Raw genomic sequence first — 12,253 nt, forward strand, 5'->3', positions numbered from 1 at the left:
ATTAGCCCGGTCCTGTCCACACTGCACTGGCTCCCTATCAAACATTGTATAGATTTTAAAATATTGCTTATTACTTATAAAGCCCTGAATGGTTTAGCACCTCAGTATTTGAATGAGCTCCTTTTACATTATACTCCTCTACGTCCGCTACGTTCTCAAAACTCAGGCAATTTGATAATACCTAGAATATCAAAATCAACTGCGGGCGGCAGATCCTTTTCCTATTTGGCGCCTAAACTCTGGAATAACCTACCTAACATTGTTTGGGAGGCAGACACACTCTTGCAGTTTAAATCTAGATTAAAGACCCATCTCTTTAACCTGGCATACACATAACATACTAATATGCTTTTAATATCCAAATCCGTTAAAGGATTTTTAGGCTGCATTAATTAGGTAAACTGGAACCGGAACACTTCACATAACACCGTACCTTCTACATCATTAGAAGAATGGCATCTACGCTAATATTTGTCTGTTTCTCTCTTGTTCCGAGGTCACCGTGGCCACCAGATCCAGTCTGTGTCCAGATCAGAGGGTCACTGCAGTCACCCGGATCCAGTACGTATCCAGACCAGATGGTGGATCAGCACCTAGAAAGGACCTCTACTGCCCTGAAAGACAGCGGAGACCAGGACAACTAGAGCCCCAGATACAGATCCCCTGTAAAGACCTTGTCTCAGAGGAGCACCAGGACAAGACCACAGGAAACAGATGATTCTTCTGCACAATCTGACTTTGCTGCAGCCTGGAATTGAACTACTGGTTTCGTCTGGTCAGAGGAGAACTGGCCCCCCAACTGAGCCTGGTTTCTCCCAAGGTTTTTTTCTCCATTCTGTCACCGATGGAGTTTCGGTTCCTTGCCGCTGTCGCCTCTGGCTTGCTTAGTTGGGGTCACTTCATCTACAGCGATATCATTGACTTGATTGCAAATTAAAACAGACACTATTTCAACTGAACAGAGATGACATAACTAAATTCAATGATGAACTGCCTTTAACTATCATTTTGCATTATTGAGACACTGTTTTCCAAATGAATGTTGTTCAGTGCTTTGGCGCAATGTATTTTGTTTAAAGCACTATATAAATAAAGGTGATTGATTAAGTTTGCGAATGACATGACTGTGGAGGGTCTCATTAGCAACAAAGATGAGACAAACTACAGGAGTGAGGTGATCCACCTGGAAAAGGGGTGCAGTGACAACAATCTCTCTCTGAACGTGGAGAAGACGAAGGAGATTGTTGTAGATTTCAGGAGAGCGCACACTCAGCACGCTCCTCTGGCCATCAACGGTGCGACTGTGGAGAGAGTGAGAAGCACCAAGTTTCTGGGTGTGCACAGTACAGAGGACCTCTCCTGGAATGAAAACATCAAAGCACTGGCCAAGAAATCACAACAGCGTCTCTACTTCCTCCGCAAACTGAGGAGAGCCAGAGCCCCGGCCCCCATCATGTACACCTTCTATAGAGGCACCATCGAGAGCATCCTGTCAAGCTTAAAGAGCATCACTGTATGGTATGGCGCCTGCAACGCGTCCTGCCAAAAGACTCTGCAACGTATTGTGAGAGCATCATTGGTGTCTCTCTCCCCTCCCTCCAGAAAATTTACGGAACCTGCCTCACCTGTAAAGCCCTCTACATCACAGGTGATCCCACCCACCCATCACACAGCTTCCTCAGCCTGCTGCAATCAGGTAGGAGACTGCAGAGTGTCCAGGCCAGGACCAGGAGACTGAAGGACAGCTTCATCCACCAGGCTGTCAGGAAGCTGAACTCCCTCCCGAACTTGCCCCCCACCATCCCATACAGCACTGAAGGATTCCCAGTGCTGCCTCTGTTGTGATCCATAAAGTGAAACATGTATGCAGCTCGAGAAATGCTGGACGACCATGACGTAGAAGTTCTGCTGGTCCTGTCAATCCAGCAGCATAATAATGTTCATCGCTGGGCTTTTATTGGCCAGGATTGTCAGGGTTACTTCTTTGGGAACAGGCTTGGGATGATCAGGCTGGAAGAAAGAAATATTTTACGGTGAAAAATTGAAATTTTACTCAGTCTTAGGCAAGTTTGTCCAGTGAAAAACCACTCACAATACTGAAATATTCTGTGTGTTTTGTCTTTTTGACAAATTTTACTGCTACCTGATGGACGAAAATGCAATTAATATGTTATGACACCATAAATTATAGCAATACAACAAACACAAGTAATTAAAAACCTGGATTTTAATTATACACTATTTAAAAGAACAGTAAAGTGAACCTATTTTATTTTTTTTATTTTTTCAAACTTAACATTAATGATATTTTAATCTGAAGAACATTTTGTGCAATGGAAAGTTTCCATGACTGTTAATAGGTTTATGTAACCATAGATGGCAATAAAGAACCTTTATTTGTTTTAAGTAAAAAGTTAGATTGAATATAAAATACAGTGGATGGCTTGCAAAGAATTAAGTGACGTCAAAAGTATTAGAAATAATTCAGAGAACTAGTAGAGGTAAGTAAAGCAATCATTAGTCCATCTGCCAAATGAGTCCAATGCCTTATAGATGTCACCGAATCCCAGCTTACTGCTGATTGCATATCACCAGCAAATGTTAAAAGATGAGTAGTGTCACGGAGGCACCAGTAACACCTGCCACACCATCAGAGTCCAATCACCCGACTCCGCCCATCCGCTCATTATCACCAGATTACTGAAGTCACCACACCTGCACCCGCTCATCACTGCCACTTCTTAAGCCCACAGTTCCTTTCACTCTCTGTCTGGTCTCGTCAGAGAAACACCGACTCTACTCTCTGAGCTACTCTAGGAAATATCTGAATACCTTACCGTCTGATCCTCCAGCTTACCTGCCACCATCTATCCTCTGTGTTCTGTTAGTTCCTCCTGTGTCCACCCTTCATCTGTACAGCAAGTATCCTCAAGTCATCCTATTAACATCTCACTCAGCTCAACCATTCCTCTGCAAGATTGCGTAATACCATCTTCTGTCTCCATTATCCCAATAAACATCTACTTACCTGTATACCCTGTTGTCTCTCTCTTCTGTCCGTGACAAGTAGAAGAAGACAGTTTTGTGGAATTGCTTCACAGATATTGGAAGATGTGTGTGTTATGTTTGGGATTGTGCCAGTAAACTCACCCTCGGGTCTTGAACTTGATTCTTCATAATCAATAACCTCTACATATCTGGAGATGGGCTGCAGAGACTTTTAATGTAAAGAGAAGAATATCAGCACAATATAATTATTATTATTATTATATTTGTCTTTTTGCTCTATATATTTATTTATTCAAAATAGAAATCGTGTCACTTTATCAATTTAAAATATTTTCTGAATAAAAGTTTTATTTTCTTTCTTTTAAATGAAAAAATAAAAAGCATTATATATATATATATATATATATATTCCATATATATATATGTATATATATGGAAGTTGAAATAATGTGGCAATTAACATTAAGTTATACTATTAGTTAATATTATTGTTAAACAATTAGTACATAATGACACACTTCATTAATAGCAATTCACATATTACTTAATTTATTAATCAGACTTTTAATTAGTTTAGTAACCATTAATTAATGGTTTAGTTCTTAATTAGCTGAGCATTAACTTATGATCAGCTGTGCATTAGTTAAGAATAAATTAATGCTTATTACTGCACCCGTATTGTAAATTGTTACAGCGTTCGAATATAAAATAATAAACAAATCCTGGTGTTTGAAAATGCAAGTTAAATAAATTAAATAAATTAACAATAAATAACCTTTTTAACCCAATTATTGGGTCCCAATAAGAGCGCAACAACTTAAGTGCGTATAGCTGATGTTGCATTACAAAAATTCATCCACTAGGTGGCGTGTTTCTCAAACTAATAATACAATCGGTAACACTAAGTAACACTAAAGTGCTCTCTGCTTGGGCTTGTTTTATAACATGATGCATTAAACTATCCCTTAAGTAAATAAATATTAATGTAAATTAAATTAAGACTTAAAATAAGTGCACGATAAACTAACTATAGTCTATGTGTGAGTCGGTGTCGGCGCAGTGAACTCCACGCTTGTGGTTCATTGTCTTCGTTCATCCCTATCGTGAGAGAGTCCCGTCCCTTCATTTCAGTGGGCGTGGTGTGTGCGAGTGAGTGGGAAAACAAACAGCAGACAACCAACAGTACTTCCTACAGCTGCGTACAACTCGAGTTTTTTCCCCCTCATCTCGAGTCGCGTCTCTCACGCGCGTAGTGTTTACACTGAGTCCCGCTGAGCTCCGAGGACGCGTCCCATCATCACAGCGCTGCAGTTTACATCCACACGCGGACCCACATAGATGGACCCGCATCATCTGAGGACTTCAGAGTGATTTTACTGGTGTGCTTGTGTGTTTCCTTTTGTAAAATGAGCGGAGGGGAAATCATCTGTCAGGGATGGTTGAGAAAGTCGCCACCCGAGAAGAAGCTGCGGAGATATGTAAGTGTTTCATGCTCTTCTGTGTCAGAAAATTGTGCTTTAAATACAGCAACAGTGACGAAGAAAGCTGTGCATAACTTTATTAACCAACTATCTGATAGGAATCTATTCATCCTTCTAAAAAGAAAAAAAGAAAATGCAGGTGGATATTAGTTTATAAGTCAACAAGATGTGCTTCGCTGTGGTTTCAATGACAGTTTTGTTGGGAAAAAATAAATAAATAATAATAAACAACTTGAACCTGGCTAAGATGCTTTGCTTGTCATAGTTGGCAATGCTCGCATGTGTTTAGCCAGATAGCAGGTGTCCAAAACCCCTCTAAAACCAGCAAACAGACCAGCCTGACCGGGCTGGGAAACCAGATAAGGCCAGCAATACAACTTAGACTGCTGGTTTAGCAGATAATATGATATTTAGAGAGCAGGGTGTCTGATTGCTGCTATATTTTTTATAAATAGTGTACATAAAGATGAGCCTGTGCATAAACCTAGTGATAGCAACTGAGGTGTAGACTAAAATAAAATGAGGTGCATCTGACTGATACTGTTTTTAATGTAGATCATTATGTCAGTGTCTGCAGGGCTGCATATATAATGCTGATTTAAACATTGCACAAAGTAAAGGTGCAGTTCGTATATTGTTGCTAATAGTACATTTAACATATTTAATATTAAACAATTAACAGTATTTCTGAGAAGTTGACCAGTCTTTTAAAAACAAACAAACAAGGCTTATATGTGGTGAAATCACATGACCCGTCATGTCATGCGTTTGACCGAATGTTTATTCTGTATACCGTTTTCAGTCAGTACTAAAATGAAGTATGGCATGAAACCGGGGTGTTTTTGTAATCAAAGCAATTGCTAAAGAGACAAAACTTCATTCATCCTGACCAGTAGGTGTCAGTATAGTCCAAAAACACTCTAGAGCGAATTAGATCCAGCAAGCTGAACGTAAACAAAAACTTACTTTCAACGATGATGACAGTGAGGCACAACATTGCTGAAATCAAGCAAGTGCACAATATTTCTTAAGTTCATTTCATTAATCGGCCTGAATATATTTATCTTGATCTATATTGTTGTCCTAGCCTTAGCAGGGTGCTGTCTGTTTTGCACTTCATCTCATGTAAAACAGAAAAACCTTTGACTAGTTCATGCACTACCATAAGAGGACACAACACTGCATTTATTATTTGGGATGACCACCAATAATACCTGCTTTTATAATAAGATTATGACTATTATAATCTGGATTTAGCTGAACTATGGAAGCTGTACACAATGGGGACACAACAGAGACACCGTATGTCTCCTAATTCGGTTTTGGACAGCTATCTATGCAACTGTTCCTATTAAAAGTGCACAAACTGTTTACTGTCCCTCTTTCATCTGATATTAGCTTGGCTGTAGCCAGTTGCTGCATTACTGTAAACTGGAGACTACTGTTGGACATGTGGAGGCCTCACATCCTTCTTTGGTGGCTGAACATTGGAGACTGTTGCTTTCTTGTTTCCTCAAAGCACATAATGCATCCTGCACAAAAGCTGGGAATGCCTTCGGTTCTAGATCTCATAAATACAGCTGTCTCATGTTTATCTATACAGTTGCATTACAGGACTTCTCCATCCTCCTATTTGATTTTGCCATGATGTCATCTCACTCTCCTGCTCTCTCCTTCTCCTTCCTCGGTTTCATCGGGAGAGCCCGTATCTGTATGTCCAAAGATGCACACATGCTAGGTCATTTCCTCATTGTCTTCAACATAAAGCAGCCCAGTCTTATGTGGAACAGCACAGGAACTGCTAGTGTCAAAATAAGTGGGAGGCTGGGGCCGGGCAGAGGAAAAGCAGACACATGTTTACCTTATAAGTGAAGGTCGATACTTCTTGAATCAAAAAAACTGAGTTAAAGGTGTAGTTCGCTCAGAAATGCAAAATAGGCTCATTGGTAAAGCACGCCGGCTAAATTTTTGTGAAACTTCAAACAACTTTCCTGTTGTATCCATGCATTTCACCGCAGTATCTAAATGAAATGAACACTAGAGGAAGTAAAACACCAACAACTGTTATGATCTAAAGACACTTAGTGCATGATTTGTAAACTAATGCGTTTTGACATTTGCATCACATAACCAGCTACACGTGTATTGCTTTTCTAACATAGTAAGCTTGCTCAGTGGCGCACCTGGTATGGCGTTGCACTTGCAACACCGAGATAAACACAAGAAATGATAAAATAACTCAAAGACTTGTAGAAGCAAGCTAAAATGAAATGGTTGCTTAAGCAAATGTGTTTTTAACTGACGTTTGCTTTTGTTAAACCATCAATTTACTGTAGGTGGTACCTTTTATGGTAACACTTTAGAATAAGGTTCCATTAGTTAATGTTAGTTAATGTATTAATTAACATGAACAAACAATGAATAATACATTTATTACTGTATTTATTCATCTTCGTTAATTTTAGTTAATGAAAATACAGTTATTCATTGTTAGTTCATGGTAATTCACAGTGCATGTTAACAAGCACAACTTATGATTTAAATAATGCATTAGTAAATGTTGAAATTAACATGAACTAAGATTTATAAATGCTGTAGAAGGATTGTTCTTGCTTAGTTCATGTTAACGAAAGTAGTTAACTAACATTAACTAATGGAACCTTATTCTAAAGTGTTACCTTAAACCTGTGTGTTGCTGCAGTATATGGAATGTTTTGTGGCACTTAATTGGTGTTTTTTTTTGGAGCTTCTGTTTGCATATCAAGACTACCGATGTTTTGTTACTTAAAATGTTTTCGTATTCAGTGGAAAATTAACAGCGAACTAGTTTGGTACAGCATGACGGTTAGTAAATATTAAATAATAACAGAATTTCCACTTTTGGCCAAACTACTCCTTTAGTCCACAAGCTGTACATTGTGATCTGGAGGTCATGCATCCAAACATCCACATAACAAAAGGCCCGAAAGGCCAAGTATGGACATTCGGCAGGCATTATCAAATCAGCTGGACAGGAGAGCCTGTGCCAAAGGGACTAATGGTCCCATCTAAAAAATTCCTTCCAATTAAACAGGCTGACACTGGACAATGACAGCCATTAAGGGCCCTGAACTTCTGTCATCTGACATTACTGACATCCTAATTTAGAGAGATATTTAAAGCAGCTGTGGATTTCAGCATTCCTCTTGTAAGGTGTTTTTGGGAAGAAAAGAACCGGACAGTTTGGGCTGGTTAAGGATTGATTGGTCTTTTCACATGTTTTTGGATTAGTGAAGTGTTCAACTCACATTTAGTTTGTCGTTGACCTATAAGCGTTTTGGGTTCCTTTGAAGTTTGAGAGTGAATGCCAAGGCAAATACTAACAATGTGACTAATGCATTCATTCTCAGTAGAGACTGTAGTGGATTTATTATGGATGGATTAGTACTTTCTTATTCTATTCGTATAAAGTGTTCTTTGACTTTTTTCATTCTGCAAACTTGTTTATTTCATTTTATTACTGTTTCAGAGTAAAAAAAAAGAAAAGAAAGTGTCCTTAAAGTAGAACAGGTAAATACACGCTTTAGAAGGTATCTCCTTAACGTCAATCCTCTCATGTAAATAGTATGCAAATAGTCATGCCAAACACTTTGGGCAGTTATAGCCTAGTAGCAACAGTTGAAAACTGACGTAGTAAGTTTGCTGATGATTTTTATGACCTTAATAGGAGAGTAGTCTATGTTTGCCTTAATTTGCCTTAAGTTTTTATGATATTTTCCTGTTTTTCTTCATTTAATTATGTCATTCTTTATGACAAGTATGTATTTGCAATAAAAGTATGACTGAGATAAAGACATCTCCATTTATATATCTGATGCATTAGAGAGGGCATGAAAGCAAACAAGGAAATGCACATGCATCTGCAGCGATATCAGTCTCAGGCCCCCACTTGTTTTATCAGATGGAAAATTCTGTATTTTATGGTTCTGAATAGCCTCCTAGTTCATGATGGTTATGCAGATGAAAACAGATTCTCATGGGGAAAAAACAACAAAAACCCTACAGTGAATCTCATGACAGAGTTTCCGGGTCATACTTAACCACAAAACTTGAAATAATAAAAAATAAATAATTTGGAAAAATAGAACAAGATAAACACATAAGAAAAAAATAACACATTTTAGGACCATTTAGCCTGTTTGGACTGTGAAATTATTTTCAAGACAATTAAGCACATTTTCTGTATTACTGCAATGTGTCAAGGATGTAGTCATTGTTTTTAATGAAATATTATAATATCAGAATGTCTATTTTAACCAAGTGCAAATAGCCCACTTTGTTGACAGAGGCTAATTACACTAAGTCCGCCCACCAACTTGTGATTCGGCTTGTCAACATTACAAAAGACAGATGACAGTTGTCAGTTCTAGTGGCATAGATGGTAAAACCAGGCTGTATATGGACATGGTGTCCGTGACGTCATCGTAGGTTTCTGAAGAGCATTTTTGAGACCTAAAGTGGGCGGAGCCGGCCATCGCCATCTTTGCAGCACGTCACTGCACATAATTGTAAATAAGCAAAGAGGCGGGAGCTGGTTGCTGAAGCCACGCCCACCTAGCCCGATGGTAGTGACAGCAGCTGCGATCCACCTGTCACTCAAGTGGCCACGCCCTTAATTATGCAGAACTTTAAGACTTAATATCATTTAAAAGAAAAGAAAAAAAATAACCCCCTCACAGCTGTCATGAAGGCCAAAAGTAGCTTTATAGACCAAAACCACTTTTTGTACTAGGCTGTCAAAATTATTATTATTTTTATTTTATTTTTTCGCTGTAAAGTTTGGTATTTTAACTTGGGAGGTATATGGGACTGACTCCCTTTTGGAGCTAGCCTCTAGCGCTCAGTCGATGAATTGCGTTTTTAGTCACTTCTGTGTTGGTTTCACGACAGAGACCGGAAGGTTCCCACTTGGGTAAAACGTGTCATACTCATTTTGACGCGATCGATCACCGACTACGTTTACAAGCTGTTAAAATTCGGGTTATGGTCGGGTTAAGGTCACTATTTGGGTTTCTGAAACATTCGGGATAACCCGATTTCATGCATGAGCAGAGAGAGTTACTCATGGAATGTGTAATCAGTCGCCAATATCCCGATGTAAACAGCGACGCACGGTTAGCGTCTGGACGTAAGACGCAATATGCGTCATTTCCGATTCTTCTTCCTGTATCCAAAGACTTCTCCCTTTTCAAATTTCAGATCACACAAGAAGGCATTTATTTTCAATTAAAAACTAAGGTTCAACTAAAAGTTGAAAATAAAATATCGGGTAGGTGTAGGGAGAGCTTTATTGTCCCAGTAAGGTGTTATCCATTTAAAATTTGAATTAAAATTTACACTAAAGTTATTATTGCATACTACAGTACTGAGTTGCAGATTATTGCCACTATTTGCAATACATAGTATAAATAACAGAAAATCCTGCTATTTTAACATAATGTAAATAGAATCTATAGCTATTTGCACTTAATGTAAATAGCATCTATTGCTATTTGCACTTACATGTAGTGCAAATAGCCACAGCCTTGTAATATACCTAAAATACTGTGATACCATACTTTTCTTATTGAAGGAAATTTATATTTTGTATTTTAATAATTAAAACATTTTATCAATACAAATAAAATAAATAAAAATTATTATAAAATACTATAAAAAAATAATAATAAAAAACTATATGGAAATAAAAAAAAATATTATGAACTTTAGGGTTTATATTTGGGTACTTTCACCCATGTATCTTTAATTCTGTCAATAAGATTGTCCTACTTGTATGTCAAACCTGTGAAGCTGTGCCAAAGGCTGTGTACTGCAATAAAACTGAAGGTTGGAAATGGACAATTCAGGCATTTCCCACTACAGCTTCTCATTTCCTTTTCCTACAACTGCCATTGGCTTCCTCTGTGTCGCCTCTCATTTGAATCTGTTGATCATTTGTAGGCATTAAAAGTGCCTGAGCAGAAAGAGGTGAGAATATCTCAACTGTGCTTGTGTAACATAACGTTCAGGCAGCTAGAGCAGTGGTTGGTACCACCCACCTGATCTGACATCACCTCCAAAACATGTCTGTTTGCATAATCCACTACATTCCTGCATGATCATATCAGGGGAAGGTGACTGCAGAGTGTTCTCTCCCTACTCCAACATGTCCTCCCTACACTGTGTTGTCATCTGGAAAGTGTACTTCACGTGCTGGATGCAGGCGCACAGACAGACAGCTGCCGACCATACTGTTGTTTTGCAGAGGGGCGCTGGGACGTCCTTGCCCTCCGAGTTTAGCGCTGAACACCTCCCAGTTCCTGCTTTGACTGGCAAACCAATGCTCAAACAGATATCCTCCTTGTTTCACATCATCTGACACACATTGGATTTGCTCTCAATTCTGAAATTGCAGACAGCTGGTTGTCCTTTGAGCGCTGTTAGATGCTCAGCTAAATGTGTCCATTCAGGTTGAGTTAATGAGTCTGTGTAGATTACTATTAAATTCCTGAGAGTTCAGCAATAGCCACGACTAATGGTGCTTCCTGAGATTTGAGGAAACCCATCACCTCGCGTTTGGTACAACTCAGCTTAATCGACAGCACTTGAGGCATAATATTGATCACCACAAAAAACAAAAACAAAAAACTATAATTTTTCTTTAAATAAATAAATGAAATGAAGTCTAGATTGCAGGGAAACACTTACAATGGAAATTAATGGGACCAGTCTGTAAACATTGTATTGCCACAAGACAAAAATATTAGTGTGAACATGATTATTATGAGGGGGACATAATACGTATTACCATTTTCTGTGTAAAGTTATATGAAATATTTCAAATTATAAGCTGCAGAATTTTGTAAAATGAGCATGCTGGAATATTATTTTACTCCCTGTTTCGGTAATATAGCCACAAGGCATAAACAATATCAGTGTTAACGTGAATTTAGTGTGAAAATAACTTTTCTGTGTAACCTTTGTGCTGTTCACTGTCAAATGTTTTTCTAATTTTTTTTTTTCACAATTTTTCTAAATTGAGATTAAATCTGAATAAATAATCTTCCCATTGATGTATGGTTTGTTAGGATCTGACAATATTTGGCCAACTATTTGAAAACCTGGAATCTGAGGGTGCTGAGAAAATAACATTAAAAGTTGTCCAAATGCATATTACCAATCCAGAATTAAGTTTTGATACATTTACAGTAGGAAATTTACAAAATATCTTCATGGAACATGATCTTCACGTAATATCCTAGTGATTTCTGGCATAAAAGAAAAATGTGTAATTTTGACCCACACAGTGTTTTTTTGGCTATTGCTAAAAATATACCCCAGCGACTGGTTTTGTGGTCCAGGGTCACAAATGACTAGCCTTTTAAACATTCTAAGTGTAAGTCTTTTGTTATACTAACTTGGATTTGATTGTTTTAACAACTTGTTTTCTTTTAGTTAGCACAGGTTTTGTATTTCCAGTTGAAACTGATTGATTGTAGTCCTCAATGATCAGTTTTAGTCCAGTGCGATAAGATTAAAGAAGACCAGGGCCAAATGACTGAAACACAATATGACTGTTAAAGTTATAGCCAATGTTAAAAAAATTTAACCATGAGAAAATAACACAGTAAAAATAACAAAAGCTGATTTAAAGAGTTAGAATTACTGTAAGATATAAAGCTTCACATTGCACATCCTACAGAAATTCCCATTCGCTTCCATAAACATAGTTCTTTTTTTTTTTT

The 12,253-nt window shown here is 38.0% G+C and overlaps 1 protein-coding gene across 1 annotated transcript in view; it reads left to right on the plus strand.

Annotated features, from left to right (window-relative positions):
* The first annotated feature begins 4,147 nt into the window (after positions 1–4,147).
* LOC113058575 (GRB2-associated-binding protein 2-like) overlaps positions 4,148–12,253 on the plus strand; it is a 69,567-nt gene continuing 61,461 nt past the window's right edge. Inside the window, exon 1 of the mRNA XM_026226599.1 lies at positions 4,148–4,487. Within this exon, the coding sequence (XP_026082384.1) occupies positions 4,416–4,487 (72 nt within the window). The 5' untranslated portion in view covers positions 4,148–4,415. The remainder of the gene's footprint in view (positions 4,488–12,253) is intronic.

This window comes from Carassius auratus, chromosome 40 (genome assembly GCF_003368295.1).
Source record: "Carassius auratus strain Wakin chromosome 40, ASM336829v1, whole genome shotgun sequence".
Taxonomy (NCBI): Eukaryota; Metazoa; Chordata; class Actinopteri; order Cypriniformes; family Cyprinidae; genus Carassius; species Carassius auratus.